This window comes from Macrobrachium rosenbergii, chromosome 4 (genome assembly GCF_040412425.1).
Source record: "Macrobrachium rosenbergii isolate ZJJX-2024 chromosome 4, ASM4041242v1, whole genome shotgun sequence".
NCBI lineage: Eukaryota > Metazoa > Arthropoda > Malacostraca > Decapoda > Palaemonidae > Macrobrachium > Macrobrachium rosenbergii.
The window spans coordinates 82,382,151-82,408,303 of record NC_089744.1 but is presented as its reverse complement, the minus strand read 5'-3'; the positions used below and the strand labels follow the sequence as shown (position 1 = coordinate 82,408,303).

General features: G+C 39.0%; 1 protein-coding gene across 1 annotated transcript in view; it reads right to left on the bottom strand.

Moving 5' to 3' along the window:
* The window catches only part of LOC136836305 (golgin subfamily A member 4-like), a 520,799-nt gene that overhangs the window by 328,477 nt on the left and 166,169 nt on the right, over positions 1 to 26,153 (bottom strand). The window contains exons 17-20 of the mRNA XM_067100429.1: positions 15,285 to 15,313; positions 14,096 to 15,131; positions 13,541 to 13,649; positions 13,173 to 13,330 (exon numbers count right to left, since the gene is read on the bottom strand). Coding sequence (XP_066956530.1) covers positions 13,173 to 13,330; positions 13,541 to 13,649; positions 14,096 to 15,131; positions 15,285 to 15,313 — 1,332 coding nt within the window. The remainder of the gene's footprint in view (positions 1 to 13,172; positions 13,331 to 13,540; positions 13,650 to 14,095; positions 15,132 to 15,284; positions 15,314 to 26,153) is intronic.

Here is a 26,153-nt window from a genome sequence, read left to right as displayed (position 1 = left end):
GAAAATGGGAGGTGCTCTTATATGCTATCAAATATAATAAGTCATGTTTGGAAGGGCTTTAAAGACACAAACATCAAACAAAATAAACAGGAAAGTAACTGTAGTGTCAACTGAAATACAAAAGTAAGAAAGAATTAAGTCATGATTTACAATAAAGAATGCAAATTACAAGAGAAATCTATGGTACATTTCATAAAAAAACAAAAGTAGATGATTAGTTGCGAGATTTGGGGATCAAAGTAACTTTATTGTGCCAAACCAACAACATTAAAGCCTGGTAATATACTTCAGCAAGGTATGAACACACGTTAGTAATAAGGACCACCAAAAAGCATTTGTAAGTAATCAGCACAGCATTATAAGCATAAAATGAAAAAGTAATTCAAAGTAATTAAGAAGCACTTTACGATGATAAAGTTTAATGTAATTAAATGGAAGCATTAACTAACATGAAAACCCATTTCCTCCAAAGTAATAAGACCAATTAGTCCAAAGACCATTTCAAGCACATCAAAGAGTTATTATCCCCAATGGACTGGCCCAAAGAGTTCAATTTCTGTTAGTTTATTTACAAGGTTGACCCTTTAGGACAGGTAAACAAAAAATATCAAGAGGATACTTCCTGGATAAGTAAACAGGAAACATCAACTGTTTACTTAAAAAAAGTTAATTCTGAAATGTCTGTTTAGAGATATACTAATGACTGTTGCAATACAGGGCAAACTGATAAAGACATTATATATGAACACTGCACTTACAAAGACAGCTTTACAAAGCCAACAATGCTTTACAGTAAACTGTTTCACTTTTACAAATTCAATGTTCATCAAGAAGCCTAACAAAAACGATTGTAGATTGGCTCACTTGATTTTTACATCAAAATACAGTATGAATAAATTGGAAAAATAGAAAAACTTTTTATACAAGTTTTTTCATACAACCCATTAACGATATACTGTACTAAAAACTGCACCCAAACTACTAAAAAACTGGTGGGTACTTCAGGTACAATGTACCCCCAGGCTCCCCCTGGACTCAACACCCTGAATCAAGGTAAGGAGACAGAGAAGTCAAAGAGTGCTCCCTATGCTTCCTCTCCCAACACCATGCCAGCCACAGATAAAGTCCTAAGGTACTACAATTTTCAAACAGATTTTCCACTTCCTTCAGGTAATGAGTTGTGAAGACCAACTTATACTTCCAATTGGTAGATTTTAAGATGGACGCGAGAGACATGCCTAAAAGCAAGAGAGGTACGGCCTGGACCTCATGAGCTTTCACCTTAAAAAAGAAGGCAGGGTATCCTCTTGGATCTGAGAGTGTGCCTCGGAAATCAAGTCTTTCAAAAAATACGACAAAGCACTCTTTGACATCAGACGAAAGAGGTTCCTAACTGAGCACCAGAGATGACTAGAAGGCCAGCACCAGAGATAACTAGAAGGTCCTCTAATCTTTTTGGTCCTTTGTAGGTAATATCTAAGGGCTCTTACTGAACAAAGAAGCCTTTCTTCTTCCTCCGGTCCAAGGATGTCCATCAAGCTTTTAATGGTGAAGGAACGGGGCAAGGGCTTAGAAGGGTCCTCGTTCTTAGCAAGGATCACGAAAAAGAGTGAGCAAACTGCATCTCCTTGTGCAAAACCAACTCTCTTGTCAATAGCCTGAAGCTCGCTGATACACTTGGCTGTGGCTAAAGCAACAAGGAAGAGTCTTCCTAGTAAGATCCCTTAGAGACGGAACGAAGAGGTTCAAAAGCAGAATCTGCAAGCCTCTTTAAAACTATGTCGAGATTCCAAGAGACGTCTTCAGACTTCCTTTGCTTAGTTGTATCAAAGGATCTAATGAGGTCGTTGAGGTCCTGGTTAGGGGAAAAAGGTCTAGCCCTCTGTGTTTGAAGACAGAACTCAACATTGCTCTATACCCCTTGATGGTAGAGGAATGATAACCTCTTGGAGGACCTCTGGTTGAGCAGGAAATTGGCGATTTAACTTAGACATTTCAGAAGACGAGATGTTATGTCAACTGCAACATTTCTGGAAGACTGTCCAATTGGACTGATAGACGTTGCTAGAAGACTGACGTCTACATCTAACAATAGCCTCTGAGGAGACTCCAGATGGTCAGAATCCTGTTAGGACCAGAGCAGACAACCTTTGGTGACACCTGAAGAAGAGAACCTTTCTTTCGTTGGCCAAAATGGCGCAACTAGGGTCATCAAGATCTTGTGATGGGAAGAGAACTTGTTGATCACTTCTCTGATCATGCTGAACAGAGGAAAGGCATAGATGTCCAGGCCTGACCAGTTCAGGAGCAGTGCCCATGCCAGAGGGTCCAGGGCTGGAGGACAGAAGAGAGGAAGATGGTGACTCTTCGACGTCACAAACAGTTCTATGGATGGTCTGCCCCATAACTTCCACAGATCGTTGCAGACCAGGGGATCTAAGGTCCATTCTGTGGGAAGGACCTGCTTGCGGCGAAACAGCTCATCTGCTAATATGTTCAGTCTCCCCTGAATGAATCGAATGATGAAGGTGACTTGTTTCTGCTCCACCCAGAGGAGGAGATCTTTCGCAGCTTCGCAGAGGGAGAAGGAGTGCGTGCCTCCCTGCTTGCGGATATGACAGGGCAGTTGTGTTGTCCGTCTGAACAATCACTGTTTTGATGAAGATCAGGGTCGAGAAGGACTCGAGACCCAAGTGAACAGCCTTTGGTTCCTTGACGTTTATATGAAGGTTTCTTTGTTCCGTGGACCACGTCCCGGAAACTTCTTGATCCTCTAGAAGGGCTCCCCAACCTAGGTCTGATACATCTCAATAAAAGTCTAGGTCGGGGCTGAACGGAAGAAGAGCCTTTTCCTGAAAAAGTCTTCCTTCGCACAGCCACCACTGCAGGTCTGATTTGATCTCTGACGTGATGGGAAAGATGAAGGAGTCCGGTTGGGTGTTCCTGTTCCAGTTAGCCTTGAGAGAGAAAGAACTAGAGCACTTTCATGTGCAGCCTGCCTAACTTTACGAACTGCTCGATGGAGGCCGGAGTCCCCAAGAGACTCATCCACTCATCGGCCGAACAGTATGAGAGAGAGAGAAACCTGCGGACCATGCGAAGGCAGGAGTCGACTCTTTTGGGGGATGGAAAAACCTGAAAAGTCTCAGAGTTTGGGAACAGTCCCAAATAAATCTCTTGTGTCAGAATTAGTTCAGACTTTTGCCTGTTAATCAGAAAGCCCAACTTTTGAGTCAGGAGAAGTTTTTTCTCTAATTCCTCCATACACTTCTCCTTCGAAGGGAATGGAGAAGCCAGTTGTCCATAAAAAGGGAGATATTGATCCCAAGATGGAGCCACTTGCCAAGAGGTGCGAGAACCCACATAAATACTTGAGGGGCTGTAGAGAGGTCGAAGCAAAGACCCGAAACTGAAGAACCCTGTTCCGAAAAACAAACCAAAGGTACTCCCTGGAGTCCAGATGGATGGGGACATAGAAGTAAGCATTCTGCATGTCTAGGGTGACCATCCAATTGCCCTGGCGAATGGATGACATGACAGGCTGGTTCGTCTCCATACTGAACTTTGTCTTCTGAATGAAGTGATTCAGGGTGCTGACATTGAGAACAGGCCTCCAGTGGCCCCCCCCCCCAAACAATGACTTGGGGACTACAAAGAGAGTTGTAGAACCCCTCTGAATTGTGATCCTCAACTTTTCTACAGCCCTTTTGAGAAGGATGGAGTCGACTTCCTGCGAAAGGGTCGAAAATTTCTCGGAGCCTCCCAAGAAAGCAGTCAAGACGATGGGGGACTTCACTAGCAGATGTCTCCCTGAAAGAAATGGAGTAGCCCTCCTGCAGGACTTGAACATTCCATTGCTCTGCACCCCTGCGACTCCACTTCTCCCAAAACTTGAGAAGTCTGGCCCCTACTGGAGCATGAAGGACTGAAACTTCATTTCTTGATAACAGGCTTGAAGGCTGACCTCTTGACAGACTTCAATGAGAAGAGTAGGTTAGTCCGGGGTCTTGTCTGGGGCTTCTGCTTGCCTCCACGAAAGGGCTGTAGCTGGAGGGGCGAAACAGACTTAGCGCCGAAGGAGGAGGATTCCTTCAGTCCCTTGGTGGACTGGGATAGCAGATCCTGTGTCGACTTCTTTTGGAGGTCTGATAAAATCTCTTGAATGGTGGCTTGAGGGAAGAGATGCAACTGGTCTAAAGGAGAGAAAAGGAGAGAAGACTTCTGGGTCTGGGTGACTCCTTTCATGGTGAAGGAGCTCCACAACTCCCTTTTCTTTAAGACCCCATAGAAAAGAGAAAGGCGAGCTCTAGGGAACCCTCCCTGTTGGCCTAATCGGCACACGACAAAACAGCTAGTCAGTCTGAAGCTAGGTCCTCTGCTAGGCCAGAGCAGTCCTCAATTTCTTTAACAAGAACTCCAAAGGTCCAATCAAGGAAACTAAACATGTCAAACACCTTAAATGTGTTCTTAATGAGGTGGTCTAGTTCAGGGGACGAAAACATGATCTTCGCCAATGCAAAGACTGAGCAGCACGAAGAATCAACAAGTCCAGAGAAGTCCCATTGGGAGGAGGCAGCGACTCCCAAAGAAGGAGCTTCTCCAGTAAAGTAGGAGAGGTATCTCATATGTATCAGTCTAGAGGGAGGCCAGGCAAAGGTGGCTTTGCCCCGTTCCTTCTTTGAAGAGGGCCAATCATCCATCTCCTTGCGAGTCTTCCCCGAGGAGGAGGAAAGCACCAACTTTGGAAGCTGAGCAATGTCATCTGACTGGTTCCTCATAAGGAAGGTTGAGGCTGGAGAAACCAGGGCAGCAGGTGCAAAGAAGTCAGGAAGGCTGGCCAAAAGATATCTAAGCAGGGACGCATAAGCCGGAGGAGGAGTGGGTGCTTGATCAAAAACCTCTTCACCTGAAGAAACCGGTGACAGACACACATCCTGGGAGGCTTTGGGAGCAGTAAGGGCTTTCTGTAAAAAACCTGTAATAGCTGCCAACTGACACTTAGCTCCAACGAAGGGTCCTCCTGAACCGAAGAGTGAGCTTGAGGGGGCAAAGGTAGCGTCGAGTGTGTGAGAGCTGGTGCCAGGTGTACAGGAGCTGGTGCCACAAGCCTGGGAGCTAGAGAATGATGCTTGAAAGTGGGTGTCGAGCGCTCTGATGGCAACAGGTACTCGGAGGCAGAGGTGCTCAGATGAAGACGACTGCCGTCTGAGGGGGTTTTTCAGGCGCTTGGGGACCAAAAAAAGGGTGCTCCATATAAGGTGAAAATAACTCTGGGCTGTCCCAACCTGACACAGAGGGGTCGAGCTGAAGTAGAGGCAGAAGGAGGCTCAGTGAAGCTGCAGTAGGGCTGAGGGCTATGACTAAGTTAAGTATACCTTAGTTTTACCAGACCACTGAGCTGATTAACAGCTCTCCTAGGGCTGGCCCGAAGGATTAGGCTATGACTGGCCTCTCTACAGTAAACACCCCCGTATTCGTGGGGGATGCATACTACAACCCCCCGTGAATAGTTAATATCCGTGAAGTTAAAACCCCTCCTTTAAAAATGCTTATAACTGCCTATCTTGAAAGTTCAAATACCAAATATATATCTTAGACTAGCATCCTACATCAAATATACCTTAAACTATTATCCTATTACTGTATTAATCTTTGAAATGATATTATGAATATCAGTTCAAAGTCATCTTAAACATTTTACCCTTAAAAATCTATATGTACATACTAATAACCCTTCCAGCCAGTAACAGAGAGAGAGAGAGAGAGAGAGTATTTCTTTCTATCAACCACTCTGTCCTTGAGAGAGAGAGAGAGAGAGAGAGAGAGAGAGAGAGAGAGAGAGATTTTTCAGTATCCTTTTTTGATATTGTATTTGAACACTAAGTGAGCAACATACTATTTGACCACCAAGTAGGCAACATTTTCTACCCTTCGCATTCAATATGTCAAGATAAACTGACAGTCAGATTACACCTCCCCCTCCCTCCAAGCTTTGGAGAAGACTGTGAATCGCTATGTTTTCTTTCAAAAATTTTACATAATTTACATACCATAGAAATGCATAAATGATGTAATTACAGCATGGAAAATATGAAAAAATTAATAAAGTAACATCACATTTATCAATAAAACTACAGTATACAAAACAAATAAACATATATGTATGCATAAAAACTCTATCCCAGTGAGAGAGAGAGAGAGAGAGAGAGAGAGAGATGAAATACAAAGAACATAATCTAGATTAGGAGAGAGAGAGAGAGAGAGAGAGAGAGAGAGAGAGAGAGAGAGAGAGAGAGAGAGAGAGAGAGAGAGAGAGAGAGAGAGAGAGAGAGAGTCTTTGGCCAGGCGCTAACCATTTTTTTATATGATGGCAGTTATGTCTTCATCCTTTCACCTAAGTCGGATACGGAAAAAGATCAGGGATTAAACTATAATCTTACTAATTCACTATATTTTCTTTAATGAATTGATAATTTGCTGTGTTTACATTAACCCTTAAACGCCAAGCCTCTATTTATAAAAACGTCTCCGTATGCCGGGCGGCGTTAGGGAGTTAAGCGCCAAGCGGAAAAAGTTTTTTTTCAAAAAATCACAGCACGCTTAGTTTTTAAGATTAAGAGTTCATTTTGGCTCCTTTTTGTCATTGCCAGAAGTTTAGTATGCAACCATCAGAAATGAAAAAATATCATTATCTTATATAAATATTGAAATATATGACAGCGCAAAAAAATTTTCATATATAATTTTATACAAATCGCTGTGTGAGCAAAACGGTTAAAGCTAACGGGTTATTTTTTTCTTTGTATTGTACACTAAATTGCGATGATTTTGGTATATAACAAATTGTAAAATGATCAAAGCAACACAGAAAAATATTATCACAAAATGATGCATGAATTAAATAACGCGGACGTAAAAAATGTTTTTTTTCAAAAATTCACCATAAATCGAAATATTGTGCTAGAGACTTCCAGTTTGTTGAAAAATGAAGCTAATTGATTGAATATTACAAGACTGTAAGTGTTTTAGCTTACAATTGCAGTTTTCGACCATTTCGGTCGAGTTAAAGTTGACCGAAAGTCAAATTTTTTCTATTTATCGTGATTTATATGAAAATATTTCAAAACTGATAAAAGCTACAACCATGAGTTATTTTCTGTTGTATTGTACATGAAATTGCGCACATTTTCATATATAAAACTTTATGTAACGACTAATATAAAACGGTGCAAACATTACGACAACGTGCGAAAGAATTTCTGAGATGTTTGGCGAGTTACAGCGCAGACGTAAGGAAAATGTTTTAAAAATTCACCATAAATCGAAATATTGTGCTAGAGACTTCCAATTTATTGCAAAATGAAGGTAAATGATTGAATATTACTAGAATGTAAGAGTTTTAGCTTATTGCGTTTTCGACCATTTTGGTCGAGTTAAAAGTTGACGAAGGTTGAAATTTTGGCAGTTATCGTGATTTATGTGAAAATATTTCAAAACTGATAAAGCTACAACCATGAGCTATTTTCTGTTGTATTCTACATGAAATTGTGCACATTTTCATATATAAAAGTTTATGTAACGACTAACATAAAATGATGCAAACATTACGACAACGTGAAAGAATTTCTGAGATGTTAGGCCGAAAATTACCACGCGCAAGCGTAAGGAAAAAGTTTTTTTCAGAAATTCACCATAAATCGAAATTTTGTGCTAGAGACTTCCAGTTTGTTGCAAAATGAAGGTAATTGATTGAATATTACTAGAATGTAAGAGTTTTAGCTTATAATTGTGTTTTTTTTACCGTTTCGGTTGAGTTAAAGTTGACCGAAGGTTGAAATTTTGGCAGTTATCGTGATTTATATGAAAATATTTCAAAACTGATAAAAGCTACAACCATGCGTTATTTTCTGTTGTATTCTACATGAAATTGCGCACATTTCCATATAAAAACTTTATGTAACGACTAATATAAAATGGTGCAAACATTACGACAATGTGATGAAAGAATTTCTGGTGCGGGCGTAAGGAAAAAGTTTTTTCAAAAATTCACCATAAATCGAAATATTGTGCTAGAGACTTCCAATTTGTTGCAAAATGAAGGTAAATGATTGAATATTACTATAATGTAAGAGTTTTAGCTTACAATTGCATTTTTTGACCATTTCGGTTGAGTCAAAGTTGACCGAAGGTTGAAATTTTGGCAGTTATTGTGGTTTATATGAAAATATTTTCAAACTGATAAAAGCTACAACCATGGGTTGTATGTTGCTGTATTTTATATGAAAATGCGCACATTTTCATATATAAAAGTTTATGTAACGGCTAATATAAAACAGTGCAAAACTTACGACAAAATGACGAAAGAATTTCTGAAATTTTCGGCAGAGTTACCGCTTTCGGGCGTAAGGAAAAAGTTTTTCAAAAATTCACCATAAATCGAAATATTGTGCTAGAGACTTCCAATTTGTTGCAAAATGAAGGTAAATGATTGAATATTACTAGAATGTGAGAGTTTTAGCTTACAATTGCGTTTTCGACCATTTCGGTCGAGTCAAAGTTGACCGAAGTTTGAAATTTTTGTAGTCGGCGTCGGTACGTCCACTCGGCCCAACAGACAATTTTAGTCGACGTATGATACGTCAGTCGGCGTTTAAGGGTTAATATTAATATTTGAAAATTACTAAATAATTTATTTATCACACAAACAAATAAACATACATAATACATATGCTTAAAAATTCTCTCATCTAATTAAGAGAATTACAAGGAGTTATAAGGATTAGGATGCCTCAAAGACTTTTTAGTCCATCCGAGGGGAGAGAGAGAGAGAGAGAGAGAGAGAGAGAGAGAGAGAGAGAGAGAGAGAGAGAGAGAGAGAGAGAGAGAGAGAGAGAGAGAATGATTATTTTTATTATTTAATGTTATTATTTAATCCTATTAATCTTAATACAGGCAGTCCCCGGTTAACAGCGATCTAGTTTTATGGTGCTTGTGTAGTGACGACAATAACTGGATTTTCGGCGTCGATATGTGCCGATATCTGCTTACCAGCACCAATACCCACCTAACAGAGGCAACGATAAGCGCTGATATTCATAAATTTTCAGTTATCATAACGCCGTCAGGAATGGAACCCATGCCGATAACCAGAGACTGTCTGTATTAATATTTCAAAATTAGAAGTGTAAATCATTATCATAAAATGTATACTGTATGTACGTACAGTACAGTGTTTAGTCATGAAAATAATATGAAAATACAAAATATTGCTCTATGAAAAAAACTGTGAATGGGTGAGTTTTCCCACAAATAATTTATAGATAGGTTCCACAGAAAATTCCGTGAATCGCTGAGTCCATGAATTGTGAGAATGCGAATCCAGGGGGTTCACTGTATACCTCTTGACTAGAAGAGGGGGAGCGGTCTGCACTACAGAGCGCCTCTTGAGAGGGTGAGACAAAGTAGGGAAGTGCCATCGGTGCCTCGTCGGGGATGGAACCTTCTGAATCTGACAAGAGGTGATGCACACTCACTTTGATGCCTTTCCAGTGGTCGCCTGTCGACACCTAGGATTGGGCAACAGGCTCGACTAAGGGGGCGGCTACCCGTGGGCAAACCCCACTGGCCTCCCTTGGACCTCCAGTATGTATTCTCCCAGGTTCATGGGAGCAGGACAGGGACCTTCATCTAGAAGCACCAGCGGGATGAGTAGACACCTCCTCCACTAGCGCAACACTGTCACTATGCACATTAGAAGAGACTTTCTGAAAGCACTTTTAGGGACGCCCCTAATTCAGCCACTGCACTGGCTACTAAATTAAGTCTCTGATCGAACCTTGATTCGAGGCTGGTAATGGGATCAGGATTGGAAGCATGAGAACCAAGCACAGGAGTATGTGGTAAAATAGCAGGAGGGCTAGGGATAGCAGAAATAGCAAGAACTGGTGATGAAGGGACAGTACTATCCTCTATTGGCCTAGTCAAAGCAGATTCTAGATTAGCCCTATTTTTGGCTCTAGAGTCTGCCTTTCTCTTTTTCTCCCTCTCAAGCTTGACTAAGTGAGACTTTAACACTTCCCATCTCTCATTATCCCAGTCCTGACATTCACTGCAAGTATGCTCCCTATTAGATTTTTGCCCTCTATATTTAACACACTTGCAAAAGCAAATGGTAGAAGAACTAGAGTCTGACATTATGAGAAAAAGCTAGAATAATGTTAAATAAACAGCTAGCGAAGCAACTAATCATTGACGGCCACAACAAAGTTCGAATACTTCACCAATTCCTTGAAAATGCTTCCAAAAAGCGAAGAAAGGCTGCAGAGAACACCCGATGTTAGTCGAGACCTGGCAGAAAATGAATTAAGCTCTTTGCTACGTTGTTCCTATTCTTCCCCAAAAGTGGGCCAGGTTTATCATCAACACAAAATAACTGAAGCGCTACCGTGAATTCTGAATTTTAAGGCTGCCTTGGTTGAAAACCTATATCTATATAATTACTTGGTAAGTTACTAATACAAAAACCGTTTCATATACTATACATAAAAAAAAGTTTTGACTGAAGCCCATAAACTGTATTTTACCTGAATTTCAATTCAGGTGGGAGGGCAAATAATGTCAATCTTCCTTTACACCCCTCACATTGAAGAACAGGTGGAGGCTTGAAGACAACAAAGACCTGAAATTAAATTTCCACAATGCCTAGAGTCATAAGTGTACAAACATTTCTAAGTACACCTTTCAATTACCATAACAAGGGACATTTAAGCAGGTACAACAGATGACAATGATCACTAATACCATGGGAATAAAGGATAATAGTGTTATGATAATGATACCAAATACGAAAACGAAGCCTCACAAAACTTCGCAACATAAAAAGTATATTAATAAAGGATGAGTGACATCTGCACATTCCTCAGCTAAGAATGACCAAAAGCTCCAAGTTATGCCTGAAGGAGAAGGAGGAAGGAACACAAACACAACGCCACCTATGAGAGAATTCTAGGTCTTACTTGATTTGTCTTATGGAGCCCCCTGTGGGACCACAACGTTATTCCTAAAAACTGACAGCAGCTACCAAAAAAAATTTTCCCCAAGTGAAAACCTATCTTTTGCCTTTTGGTCAGAGGCAGGCTTGTCACTGCTGTTACTGCTTGTATTCACTTGTTTCAGTTCTTGAATAATTTCATGCTTTATGAGATACCTATAATTCCAATATATAGTTTTTACTTGCCTTCAATCTTGCTATACTCTTCTCTTCCTCCTGCCTCATGAATTGCTATTCTAACTAAATATGATTAATAAATTTGAAAGAATTGATGTTTTTACAATAAAACATTTTCTATGAATCCATTTGTCATAACCTGCCAGTACACTTCCACATCCCTCACATTCAAGCTGAAGGTTAGTACAGAAGAATTAGCCTAAACCATACCTTTAGGGCTTGTGGAGCATGGACAGGGCTTGTGCAGTAAAATTTTTTTCCTTTCAAAATTTTTCAGGTTAGTGTGACTGGGAACTGTCTGCATGGAGCACGGCTAATTTGATGAATGGGTTTGTAAAACATTACATTTACATTATAATATCCAGACTCTGGAGAAATCCACATCTCCCTGGATCTATTAGTTCTGATGATAGAGGGATTACTGTACCTTGCTATCATTAATCACAGATAAATGTCAACAGAAAGTTACCCACAAGTAGTAATTGGATTCACATTAAAAATGCTGCCAATATACAAAAGGTCAAAAGGTCAGCCATTACAAAAAGTGCACATGGATAAACACATCACAACATAAGGATGTGTCGTAAAGACAGCTGAATTTTTGTACTTTGTTACTGTGCCCACCACCAGTTGGCCCTGCATAGCTCTCTGGAATTAATAAGAACATACGCTAACAGACAATAAAAAAAACGTTCTTCATAATAATACAAAATTATGAAAAAAAAAAAAAAAAAAAATGTCATTATACTAATGAAAAATTAGTTAGCCCTGGCTAGCCTACCACTGCTCCATGGAACTGATATGAATGCATACTGACAGACTAGGAAAATATAATAATAAAAATAATTAAAGACTACTCAATTTTCTTTACAGAATTATTTTTATACAAGTAAGTGTTTTAAGCAAATCCACAGCAGGTATAATGTTTTGGAATACTTAGCACAGTCACCAGGAAATTCACTATCATTAGTTCTAAATAATGAAAAATCCAGAATACAGGTGCTTTTACAGTGTCTGACAAAGCATAAAACTATTGTAATGGACTGAGCTGGGCTAAATTATTGCACTGTTGCTGACATGTGGTGTATACGTAAAGACAAAGAAATGCTGTATACTGGAAGATTAATTGGAGCTGATAAGTGAAAAGTGCCAAAGATTGCCCCACAAAAATGTTGGGGAGATTTTGACAGGTGAGTCCAGAGGCACAAGCATGAAAGACTGCTCTTATATCTGGAAAAACCAAATGTGTCTTGGAACAAACACATTTATAAATGAGCTGATTAAAAGTAATAAGTTTGTGGTGAAATGTAAGTAATTTTTCAAACATAATTAGTTATTATGCAAATTCTGGCCTTCTAATTACAATAAATATGGTAATGAGGCCGACAGCTGCTTGAAACCCTGAGATCTAGCCACAACATGCAGTACTTCTGGTTGCAGTTTTCTGCCCACTCTTACTTATCAGAGGGACTAAAGCACCTGGAATGACTTCACTGCACACAAAAAAAAGCACACTATATGCTGTATATTTGCAAAATATCATGAAAAAAAATTGCATACAATATTTACAATGAGTGAAGATTACAGCATGCAGTTCAGTTATTTACAATCTATCACAAGTCATCCAGTTAATTGGATTTATGTACTTGGTTAGCAAGAGGTTAGCATACACTTAAATTTCCTTACTCAAAAGTTTTCAGTACATCAGTGAATATTCAGTATTTACAATACTAACCATGCCTTAACTAAGGAGTTCTGATCAAAATGCCTTCTAACCAAGCTTACAGGTTTTAATTTTACCCAAAATGTGCTATCAAAACAATCACAGCTCAGTTTTTTAATACAATGCAAAACCTGTAATAGCAGAAATAAGGTACTGCGAGAAGACAATAGAGTACGGGCACACTGTTATACAGATCTTGGGTAACAACATTTCCCAGCTCACCTGCTGCGACAAATCAGCTGCTTTGCACTTTAGTTCCTCTACTTCTTTATCATAGTCTCGCACAAGAGACTCCAGAAGTCTTTCAAGGTCTGCATTTCGGGTCACCAGTTCACCATGGTCCATTGAAGATTTTGTTTTGGCAGATAACACAGCTCGGACTGAAAATTCTCATCACATCAGAACAATGACTTCTACAATGTTAAATTAACCTTCATTAAATTGCTCCACACTTCACAGAAATGCCAAATTCCCTTTTATGAACAGATACATGTTTCAGCTCTAACAAATAAATATAAATGAGAGAGAGAGAGAGAGAGAGAGAGAGAGAGAGAGAGAGAGAGAGAGAGAGAGAGAGAGAGAGAAATTACCTCTTTCTTTGGTATCTTTAGAAGCTTCCAATTTTTCAGCGTATGATGGAGAGGAAGCATTCTTATTCTCTGCATCCCTCTCATAATCTGCAAGCTGATCTTTAGTTACCTGTGATGACATGAAATACAAAGTCCTTGTATCAACTGTTAAACCTTTAACAAAATGATTTAACTGAAGAAACATATCTGAGGTTCAGTTACATGCATCTATTTTATCATATTAATTAAAAATACTGGAAAGAACTACAGACAGTGGCAGAACTGGTGAAGATTATGGGCTATATTTGTCACAGAAGGACAAGAAGCAGTAAAAGAGGATATGAGATTTTAATTCACATGGTTAGTTTATTCCCTGCCTGTAGCTTTTTGCCCAAGCTCTAATAAGCTATTCCCACACCAAAAATAGCTCAAGTTATGCATAAAAATGTAAGGAGATTGAAAAAAGCACTAGAACCACCAAACTTTCAGATCGCTGATAAAATGAGGCTGTATGGGTTTACAATCAATGTGTTAAGTGGTTTGATTTGCTAATTCTGTAAGAAAACTTATTCATACCTGCAGCTCCTGGACTATCTTCTTACTGTAATGTTCAAGACGACTATTTTCATCCTGTAGAGTTCTTCTTTCTTCTTCAAAGCCTTGAATTAAACCTGCCTGATGATGAACATGCATCTGAAGAGATTCTATCTTCTCGGCCATTCTACACAATTCTTTTAGAAAAGTAGTTATTTTTTCTTTGGTGTCCAGCTTTGGTGTTCTAAGCATTGTAAAGTCTAAAACAGTTTCCTCTTGGCTTAAAATGGATGTAAGCTCTTTGGTGAGATGGGTTAGATCTCCAGAATGACTAGATATATCTGACATAGAATCGTGGTTTTCTTGACACAACAAATGACACACACTTACAGAATTTTGTATCTGTTCTGAAGTCTTGCTTTGAGATATGCCTATGAATGTCTCTCGACTGTGACACAAAGTACCAACTCTTAAATGAGCATTTTCATGGGGACCAGTCAATGAAGGAAGCCCTTTGGTTTCAGAAATAACACTGTGCATAAAGATTTTCAACATTCCAGCAGATGCCTGAAGGGCAATAGTCAACTCCTGCACTTCTTTTTCTAGACTTTCAACTACAACCCTTTCCCAACGCCCTTTCAGTATTGACATAAGCTGGGGGTAAAATTTAGTTAGCATTGTACGGACCTGTTCATCTTTATCCATGTCTTCTAATAGGCCTTCACTCATTACAGTACTATCAAGCATAGATCCAGAATTACTGACCACATCCAAATCTTCACCATGATCAACATGAATACTTTTACCAATTAGTGCTGTAGACATGGCATTGTCTTCTGGGAAAGTGCTTAATACATTATCTCCAATAAAGTCAGTTTTACAGTCGGATAAAAAGGAGAGGTCTTTTGCCATCCCTGAGATAGACTCAGGCTGCTGTAATGTTGATTCATCTTGTATTTCGAAGTCATCCATTTGAGGAGTTTGAGGTTTTTTAATGTAACTTTCAGCAACTGTAAAATAGTGGAGTAACTGAAGTGCTACATGTGAGAGAAGGCCTACAGTTTTTCTGTACCATTCTCTGTGAAGGAAAATTTGAATTAATTAAGAACTGAAAACAAACTCTTTTCCTATTATAATTAAAAGAAAATATAGCATCAGGTGTAAGGCTACCACTACAAAATGAACAACAGCATACAAAACAATAATAGTAGAATACAATTATGCAACTTACCTGTCACTATAGAGAGACTGCAGGTGACGCTGAAACAAAGAATTGTAAACGTTAAAAATGTGTAAAAGACGCCAACAAACATTTCATTTTCAATCTCAGTAGTATATTTTTACTTAATAATAAAAAGCTAATTAAAGTTCAGTACTTATTCACATAAAAATACTAACAACAGTAAAATTTAGCCATACAGTATATACAATATGTATGGGCCTCACATTATGTGCACAAGACACCAATTTATTGTGCATGAAAGTACATTACAGCTGTAGTTTTCATTTTAGCATTCATGCCTTTCCAGTTTCAAAACTACAACTTCTTCATTTAAATATTGTTTGAAGCTCGTAAGCAAAACAAATGCACTGACATACAAAGCAGTAAATAACTTTGCTCATATTGATAATCTCAAGAGGAACTAAAGTTGAATTTAATTAAACATATTATAAAGTTTACCAACCATTTCAAATTCCAGAATGCTAAATGTACCACATCAAAAGAAAAAATTGAAAGTCTAAAATCTATTAATACAAAATACCTATTTTTTGTCCAAAACCATTTTTCTACAAAATGATGATGACTATTGGTGGGCTTCCAGCTGTATTACTGAATAATGTAAATCTTCCCATAAAAGGAAAGAATCCCCATCTCATTAACTATAATGCCCTCTCTTCTTCTATCATACTGACTTGTTGGATATCAATTAATATGAAATTTGGGCTGAATTCTTGAGCAATGCACAAATATTAATTTTTTATTTAATGTTTCAAGAACTTTCTGAGTCTGGAGGACACCAGACATCCCCAATAAGAGACTTGTGATGTATATAATGGCAAGTGTACCATAAAACATGACACCTCAAAGGAAATAGATATGATAAATGTGCCACATATACTGGGTAAGATCTGACATATGCCTCTATTTCTGAGATGTTAATTCTTGACTGCTTCTTCATCCTTGTTTAGTGTTGAAAGGCCTCCTATCAGCCCTTATCTGGTCTTCTAGAAGGTATATAATTATTATTATTAATTATTATTATTATTATTTTATTATTATTATTGGAAGGAAACAGACCCTCTCTTGAACATGTCCTGCTAATTTACTGTATCATTCTTGTCTCTTCTACATTAATATTAGACAACAATTGACCAATGTTCATACTTTAGTATCAGGAAATACATCAGTAGCATTTTTACAGCAATTTTTATTTCCTATAAAACAGAGAAGGTAGTGAAGTATGGGGAGATAAACCTGCAGAGTTCAACAACAGGTTTCTGGCAAATGGATTCCGGAGTTGTAGTTCAGGTATTCCTTTTGATGTTTTTCTTTTCACCGATGTTTTGACCAGCTTGATGGTCATTCTCTAGGTGGTGAGATGAGTCTGGGGACAAGGGGTTTGGGTGGCACTATAAATAGGTGCCTGGTATTGCAGGTGGGGGCAGCGCTTAGTTCTCACTGGTTGCCAAGAGAATATTGTGCCCAAGCAAAGTCTTCTCCCAGACACCAATGGTTGCATTTTTTCCCCTGTGTGAGCAGTGGAGAATGGGGAGGGTTACTGGGAGGATCACTGCCAGTGGCTGGGGGCTCCTAATTGATTCGCACGCCAGGGGTGCTGGCGGGTGGTGTCCTTCATGCTGACGATGGGAAGTCGAGTCCCCGTGCGGTATTTAGACTAGGCTTCTCTCTCCCAATGTGTAGGGCTTCCAGAAGGCATAGGAAGCGATGGTCAGCTGTATGAACAAAGATTAAAAATTAGGGATGATGCCACATCTTTTTATCCTAAGGTTATGTGCCATGTTGGCATGATTATACATGGCACCTTTCTGGGCACAGCCAGAGATCCTCTTGGAAAAGCACATGGAAGTCATACCAATGTGAGCACCGAGGCACTCTTGGACGGGGCGTTTGTATCAGCAGACCAAATTGGTTTTCTACAGTGGATCCTACATGGAGGGGGTTAGGTTATTCTCCATCACCTTGAGCTTGATTTTTGTCTCTGGGGTGGATGGGCTGGCGTTACCTTTAATGATGGACTTGAGGACACGCTCATCTTTACAGTTATTGTGGAATATGCCCCTACAGAAGAGTTTGATGTCATCACAGGTGGTGACATGAACTGAACAGAATTATTATCAATCAAACACCAGGCCTTGGAGACCATATGGTGCTATGTGATTATAGATACAGATGGTCAGAATTATTGGTTGGTAGGTTATATTAAATGAAGAATATTTATTTGTTGAAGGAAGCAGGTTACATGTTCTGTGGAGAAATGTCCTGTTTCGGTGAGTTTCGGTGAGAATGCCATGAAGATGAGGTGGACGGGGAAGAGGTTAGGCTGGTAAAGGCTCTGTTGTGTGCAACTGTGTGCTGGGGGCAGGAAAGGATTATAAGGGATATGGAAAGAGATACAAGTTGGACACAAGTTTGGAGGGGATCCATTCATCAGGTGGGAGTGTGAGGTTTGAATGGCCAATTCGTAGTTGGGCAAGAGCTGTTTCCCATTGTCTATTCTTATGGCATGGGTTTAACCATGGTAGTATGGTAGGTTTAATTGTATGGAGCTTGTTATTCGAGATACTGAACCAGAAAGACTGCCAGTTATTTAGTAAGTAGTTACAGAAGAATGGGAAGTAACCTGAATGTGGGATGGTTTTGACGTGTAGGCATCCCGACAAAGCCACACAGCGGGCCAAAGAGTCCACTTGCTAATTGCCTAGGATGCCCACATGGCTTGGGGTCCATCAGAAACAGACTACAGGCAGTCACCGGTTATCGGCAATCCGGTTTTACAGAGCTTGTCAAGCGGCGACAATAACCGAATTTTCGACACCGATTCCTGGTTATTGGCACCGATCTCCAGTTATCAGCAGCGAGGGTCCCCAGTTATCGGCACCATAATCGAATACCGGCGCCAATAACAAAGGATCGTCACTATTATCGCCGACTTTCGGTTGTCGATTATCATCACGCTGTCGGGAACGGAACTCCACCGGTAACCGGGGACTACCTGTAATTTTTTCCAGATTGAAATATGAATGAGTCAATCTTAATTTCAAGGACTACAAGATGGATGCAGTCAATAAATTGGATGAGGGATAAAGAATAAGCAGCGTCTGTGGAAATAATAAAGGACGATGAGGGGTAGACTAGAAGTTGTTTTAGTGCAAACAAAATGGTATATACTTCTGCTGTAAATATGCCTGCCACAGTTGGTAATAGTAGTTGGAAATGTTTGGTGGGGAAGTATGTAAGCATGTCAAGGGTTGATGAAAAGAATGTAGGAGGCAGAAGAATGTCTGAAAGCATGGAAAAAGAGCACCAGTCAGCTTTATCATGGAGGATTAAAAAGTGGGACATAGGAAGTAGGTGAATGAAGGGTAGGGAAGTGGTCACTGGTTATGAAAGTCTAGTTGGAGACCTGGAGAGCATAGTGAAAGATCTAGACAAGAAAAAAAATGTGTTTTTGCATCAAAATGTGTAGGGTGTTCTGAGTTTGAAATGGAAAGGTTATTAGTTAGATATTAAAAACTGTTCAAGGGCACATCCACGGGAATTGATAACCGAGTCGCCCCATAATGTGTGGCGGCAACTGAAGTCACCTATCACAAGTAAGGAGGATAGTAATTGGAAAAGGAGGTCTTGAAAGGCAGTGAAGTCAATAGGGTAGGAGGGAGAAAGGTAGACTGATACTATGGTAATCCATCGTTGTAGGAAGGCTTGTGTAATAGTACAAGGAAAAGTTGTTGCAGTGCTTACAGGTAAGTATGGTATTTTATGATGAATTAAAACAGAAGAAGCAAAAATAGAGTGAGGAGAATAATGGAAATGGTACTGGGAATAAGTTTCAGGGAGGAGAATAATGGAAATGGTACTGGGAATAGGTTTCAGAGAGGAGAATAATGGAAATGGTACTGGGAATAGGTTTCGGAGATATCTGACATCACGTCTGTATGATCAGAATCCTCGAATGTTCCTTTGGAGTACAGACATTAAAGAGAATGAGATATACGATGTGATGTTATAGTTGGTATGGTTGAAGTAGGGTTGTTAGATGGGGTGGACTGTCTTCAGTATGAAGTAGGGATGTGTGAGTGTCAGGAATAATGGGTGAGTTATTTGTAGAAGGGAAGTCTAAAGATGAGGAGGGCTAGGAAGAGAGAGACTCATGTTTACAACCTGGTTACAAAGCAAGGTCTAGGATACTTTTCTCTGTACAGAGGTCTGAGTGCAAGGTTGGGTGGGAAAGGAGACAGGTAGGGGGAAAGGTGAGGCAGGTGGAGATTCTGGAAGTTGACAGGGGAGTGGGGGGGGGGAAGGATAATGGGAGGGTTGTGGACCTTGGCAGTGGTATGATGGACAGTAGAGTATTTTGTGTGGGAGGGGGTGGGGGATGAGGTTGGGTTTGGGATTGTGATAAAGGGTTGATTTATGTAATCCTCAATGTCCTTCATGTTTTCCACAGAGGAGATTTGGCTGTAAGGGTTTTCTTAGGGGAGGGCAAATGGAAGATGACTGGGAAAGTTTGGAAGGAGAGAATTTGTTATTGATCTTTGGGGTTGTTCCAAATTGGCATTTATTTCTTCGTGTGGGGACTGTGTCAAGGAGAGGAAGCTTTGGGAGTGAGGGACAGGAAAATTGGGATGTAGAAGTAGGTGTTTTTGAATTTAACACCTCAAAACAGTTTGACAAAGATACACTTGAAATAAGAAGAGGGGAAGAGGTGGTGGAGATAGTGCTTTAGAGGTATGCAGCAGTTTGGGCAAAGAAAGGGATGAGGGTAAGGCAGTATTAGTGGTGGTGGTGGATTAGGGAATTAAGAGAGAGGTGGAGGAGGGGGGAGAGATTGGTTGTGGGCATGATATTGGTGATGGTTTTGCTTGTTTGCTTTGCTGTTGTCCAGATCTGGGCCAGGGTGACAGCTGTAAAGCCAAGGTGGTGAGCCTCCTGCCTAGCTTCTTTCAGGGTCAATCCATGTTTGAAGTGGAGGGTAGCCACCTCTGATTCAAACTTGTAGACAGGGCAACCATGGTAAAAAACATTATGTTTTCCAGCACACTCGGTGCAAATGCGCTCTTCTGAATGGCAATTTTCTCAATCCTGGTCAGATGAGCTGCAACCGCGCTTGTGATCTGCAAAATTTGGCTGGGTGGCCCAAGCGCCAGCACTTTTGATATTGACGTGGGGGAGGAGTAAACTTTTGGACTTTGTAATGTTGACCTCCAATGTATACGTATGTCTTGTGGGAGGTCTTGCCCCTTGAATGTGAACTTTGCAAAATTTTTCTTCATAATTCCTGTTGCTCTTGTCCCCAAGGGTGTAGCATGTAACATGGAGAACTTCATGGCGATCACTTAGGAGTTCTTTGAGATCCATTGAGCAGTCACTCCCAGATGACACTGTCAACTGGGCACTGCTCAGAGGGTATCACTATTCCAGTGCAACTATTGAGGTGAGGATGTGGAGTCGTAGGGAATGCATTACCTTGTAGGTCTTTGAGGGTAGACATTGCTTGAGCCTAAGACTCTGTGTTCACCATAACATGACATGAGTGGTCTGTCTTGTTAGGAATTTCACCATTCCTACCGGTCTCTGCAGGTACTTTTGAAATTGGAGTGTATTGTTCACGTAAGGAGTGGTTGGGGGGATGATGAAGTACTCATCCCATTTCTGGGGTCCAAAGAGGGTTGACATAAGGGTTGGGTGGGTACTGGAGGACATTTTAAGGTGGGTAGAAGAGGATGGAGTTGAAGCCTTAATAAAATTGTTTTGAGGAAGAGGTGCTATTGTGGCCTGTTGTTTCATGGTAGAACACTGTGGTTCAGATGGTTGTAGAGTAATTACCAAAGATGAACTGGTGGAAAGGGAGTGTGGGGCATCATGTGCTGAGATGACGTGACATGTTAATATAGATAGGGACGAGGAGATTTCTGGGAGAGTAGTCTGGCTTGTGGTCTCCAAACTAGCTAAGTCAGAAAAGCCCAAAAAATCAGGGGGCTGATTGTGAGCAGGGTTAATCCTCAACCCCTTAGAATTTGTTTGATTTCCATTATCGGTCATATGGGCTGGGCATATGCTGGGGAAATATACAGTCCATTCCTTGAGAGCCCCGCATGAAGGAGTATGGGCAAAAAATAAAAAAACAAGGACACTTTGCCCTATGGCATCCAGGAGGTTGTTAAAGACCAACCCGAAGTTGGCCTTCATCCCTTGCAGCAAGGGCACTCACACCTACGGGATGGGGTGTACAGAGTAAGAGGATTGGTAGGATAGTGATAAAGAAGAGTGATAAAATAAAAGATTAAGACAAAACCAAGCCAAAAATTGGTCGAGCATTGGACCAAAGCCCAAGGCTGGAGGAGGGTCCAGGTGGAGGCCAAATGGTTCCCCCCACCAACATCAGGCCATGGTCCCTAGCCCCAAAGCCCCTCCACAATGACAATGTTGCTTGGTATAGGAGGGGGAGGGGTGGCAACATGAGGTGTCTGATACCATCTACAGTATGTAACGGTGTCTGATACCATCTACAGTATGTAACTCTTCTAATGAGAGAAGCCCAATCTAAATACCCCGCAAGAGAGACTATTCCTCCCAACTTTGGCACTAGGGGCAACCAGCTAGAATCTCTGGTGTGTGAACCAATCAGGAGCCTCCATCAACCCGAACCCCTCATTCTCCAACGTTAGCACAGGGGGAACGGTTGCAACCATTGGGGAGAGAGAGAGAGAGAGAGAGAGAGAGAGAGCAACACTATTTTATTTATAATTTATGTATAGGGTATGTGCATACACATGCACTCATTACTTTCAATAATTTTTTACTACTGTTCTGAAAATGAATTTGCTTTGAACAGTTGCCATCGAGAAATGCCATACGTACTAAAGAGATGAACACAGGGTGTTGTAATGTAATGCACAAGCACAGCGCATTACATACTGAACAACTTCCATTTTTGGTAGATTGTAATAGGCTAGGCTTTCAAAAAAGTTTACCAAACTTATGGCTTATGTAAAATTCATGAACAACTCTTATAATCAACAACCACTTGCCAAAGAAATGACAAACGACATTGGGTATGATGTAAACAAATGAATATGGAAGCAGCTGTTTTGCAACTTTGAGAGATTTTACTTTAACATAAAAGTGTGTTAGTTTACCCTTGTATATCCATTTTACAATTATGTACAAAAATAAAAATAGTAATTCCATTAATACATTTATTTCGTTTAGCAACTAAAAAATTATTCTCCTAATTCTTTCACAAGTAAACCCAATCAGCTGATTCTGAGAACATAAACATTACAATTGGCAAGATAATTTTTTTTATTAGAACGATATAACAACACAGACATACCCCGAACTTACACGAGGTTAGGTTCCAGAACCCCTTGTGCAAGGTGAATTTTCGCAAAAGTTTGGCACGGTCTCTAAAAATGCTAATAAATGCTCATTTCTAAAGTTTAAACACTAAATATGATGCTAATCAGGCTCCCAAATTATTAAGTTAACTTTTAAATGATATTAGAGTTACTGTAATTTCATTTAAAAGTTAGCTTAATACATTACCCTTAAAACAAGAAATAAACGGCTGACATAAAAATTGAGAGCTGGAAGAGAATTTCTGTCTCTCTCCCCTTCTGACCGATCTATTTTTAGAAGTCTTCTCAATCTCTTTTTAATAACTTCTTTATTCTACATCTCTTTCTCTTTGTTCTGAAGTGCTTTTTCATGAACAAAGGGTGTTTTTTTACTTTGACTAATACAACTCTTAGTTACTATGTGTCTATGTTTTAGAACATATTTGCCACACTAGTGCATTTACACTTTGTAGAAGGTACAGGCAAAATTAGATCAATTTAAACTATTTACTGTATAGGTAAAGACGTACAGAGAAATAATAAGTTGTAAAAATGTGTGAGTGCTGACTATGAACGAGAGAGAGAGAGAGAGAGAGAGAGATATAAAGGCTGCCCTTAATTAAGAGAGTGAAATTATTTATCAATTATTACGGAGACTAAGAGAATAACACACGAGAGAGAGAGAGAGAGAGAGAGAGAGAGAGAGAGAGAGAGCCCTTAATTAAGAGAGAGAGAGAGAGAGAGAGAGAGAGAGAGAGAGAGAGAGAGAGAGAGAGAGAGAGAGAGAGAGAGACTGCCCTTAATTAAGAGAGTGAAATTATTTATAAATTATTACGGAGACTATGAGAATAACACACGAGAGAGAGAGAGAGAGAGAGAGAGAGAGAGAGAGAGAGAGAGAGAGAGAGAGAGAGAGAGAGAGAGATTTCCTTACTTGAAGTATCAAGTTAAATCATTTATGAATTATATATTACGGAGACAGGAGTGTAACATGAGAGAGAGAGGTTATTCTTACGTTAGATATTAAAAGATGGAAATTCAGTATTGAACTAACTTTTACATGAAATTAAAGTTACTGTAATTTCATATAAAAGTTAGCTTAATACATTACCCTTGTTTTTAGAAACTTCTTTGTTGTCTCTTTCTCTCTGTTCTGAAATGCTCTGTCTCTATGTTTTAAAACGGCGCATTTACAGTTTGTAAACGGTACAGGTAAAATTAGATCAATTTGAAATTATCTATTGTACAGTTAAAGACATACAGAGAAACAGTAATACATAGGTTGCGCTAACTATGAGAGAGAGAGAGAGAGAGAGAGAGAGAGAGAGAGAGAGAGAGAGAGAGAGAGAGAGAGAGAGAAATTACAAACCTCTGACCACTAATCAGCAACACTACCCCTTCTTGTCATGTTAAAGTGACATGTCTGACAGCTTTTTACCTTTGAGCTTCTTACAGAAGATGAAAAAAATATTTGTTTGTTTAAAATATGTATCACATACAAATTTTATAATTACAGTTTATTATTATTATTATTACTATTACTATTATTATTATTATTATTATTATTATTATTATTATTTAATCTTATTAATATTTGAAAATTAGTACTTATTATTAGGTAAAAAAAAATTTTATCATACATACAAAACAAATAAACACATACATGTACCATAAAAATTCTCTCATTTCCATAAGAGAGAGAGAGAGAGAGAGAGAGAGAGAGAGAGAGAGAGAGAGAGAGAGAGAGAGAGAGAGAGAGAGAGAGAGAGAGAGAGATTATTACTTTTGTTGTTTAATGTTATTTAATTTACACATAAGAGCTTAAATACTTATAAATTACTTAAAAAATTAAACATAACCCTTTTGCAGGGTTTCTCAGTACTGTATTCGCAAATGTTCGCATGTCTGTGAAAAACTTGTGTATGATAATTAGTTAGGTTCCAATGAAAAGTTTGTGTGTCTGTGAATTCGCGCAAGTTTGGGGTATTACTGTATAATAATACAGTTTAAATGGATGTTGGAAGTAAAATAACAGTTTTATTACCATTACCTTTTCTTAAATGCAGCTGTAACAGCCTATCTAGCTTATGCAAATGGATACAGTGAGTGTAACACCTAGACTAGCCTAAGTTCACACATATACATTATGTATCTCATGTATCGTAACACAATATGGTAATACAGTAACTTATTTTATTTACCGTTACCTGGATTTTGCCATTATCCAATGGGCCCTTGGCTCTATTAATCTGGATAATTGAATGATTACTTATTCAGTACCACAGGTATTGTTAATATGCAAAAATAAGTATTTTATTTAACAGTGTGATTAAATAGTGGTAAAATTATAAAATTTCTCATATGACATTTTAATAGCAGGAAAAAATGAGATATGTAGTCTGAAGATGAACAGCAGCTACCTAGCCTAGAGTATGTCATGGTTATTGTCATTGTTTTCTACTTCATAATCATGGTTAAATGTTATTCTGAGACAAGAACAACTTGAAAAAAAAATGATAACTAATCTGTTAATTAAAAAATCCATAATAATAATATTGTGATAAATAAGGCTGATTCTAATTTTAACACGTATTTTTAAAAGCCACTCAATAGACAGATATTCTTGCTACTTGGCACACAATCAGTCACGCTGATCTCGGACTATGGACTTGTACTGTATAAATTTATATGCCTGCACTCTTCAAGTTGGAAACACTCCAGCTTCTCTAATCATTAATTACCCCATTCATCTACCAAACTGGAAGTGTTAACAACCTTGTGTGTCTCAAACCACTGATGCCACTTTTCCTGTCCAGGATTAACTAGCTGAGAAAGTACTGAAAGTAGTATTCACCAATTCTGTTGTTGATAATAATTACTGATTTTCATTCATATTTCAATTAGTCTTTTAGGAAAACAAAATACGTTAAAATCAGAATTCATGAAATTTTCATATACAGTGGACCCCTGACTATTTGCTTTTCAGGATTCGAGCATTCACCTATAGTAAAACCCTGTAATCGCGGGGATGAGTAACAAACCCCCGCCCCCGCAAATAGCTAAAATCAGCGAATACTTAAAATCCCTCTTAAAAACACTTAGAACTGCCTATTTGGATAGTTCAAACACAAAAAACCCTCTAAAAATGTATATACTGTACCTGAGTATTTTAATAGTTTTATCACAAAAAGTGCATTTAGTCATGAAAATACAGTAATTATTATTATTATTATTATTATTATTATTATTATTATTATTATTATTATTCAGTAAATGAAACCTACTCATGTGGAACAAGCCAACAAGGGCCATTGGCTTGAAATTCAAGCTTCCAAAGAATATGGTGTTCATTAGGAAGAAGTAAGAGGAAGTACTGTAATGTAAAGGGAAATACTGTACAGAAAGAAGAGTTACCACTTATCAAAAAAGAAAAATTGTATCAATAAATACAGTATATTCACTAATTATTTTCATTTTATTTTCTGACTAAATACATTTATGATAAAAAATTATTTAC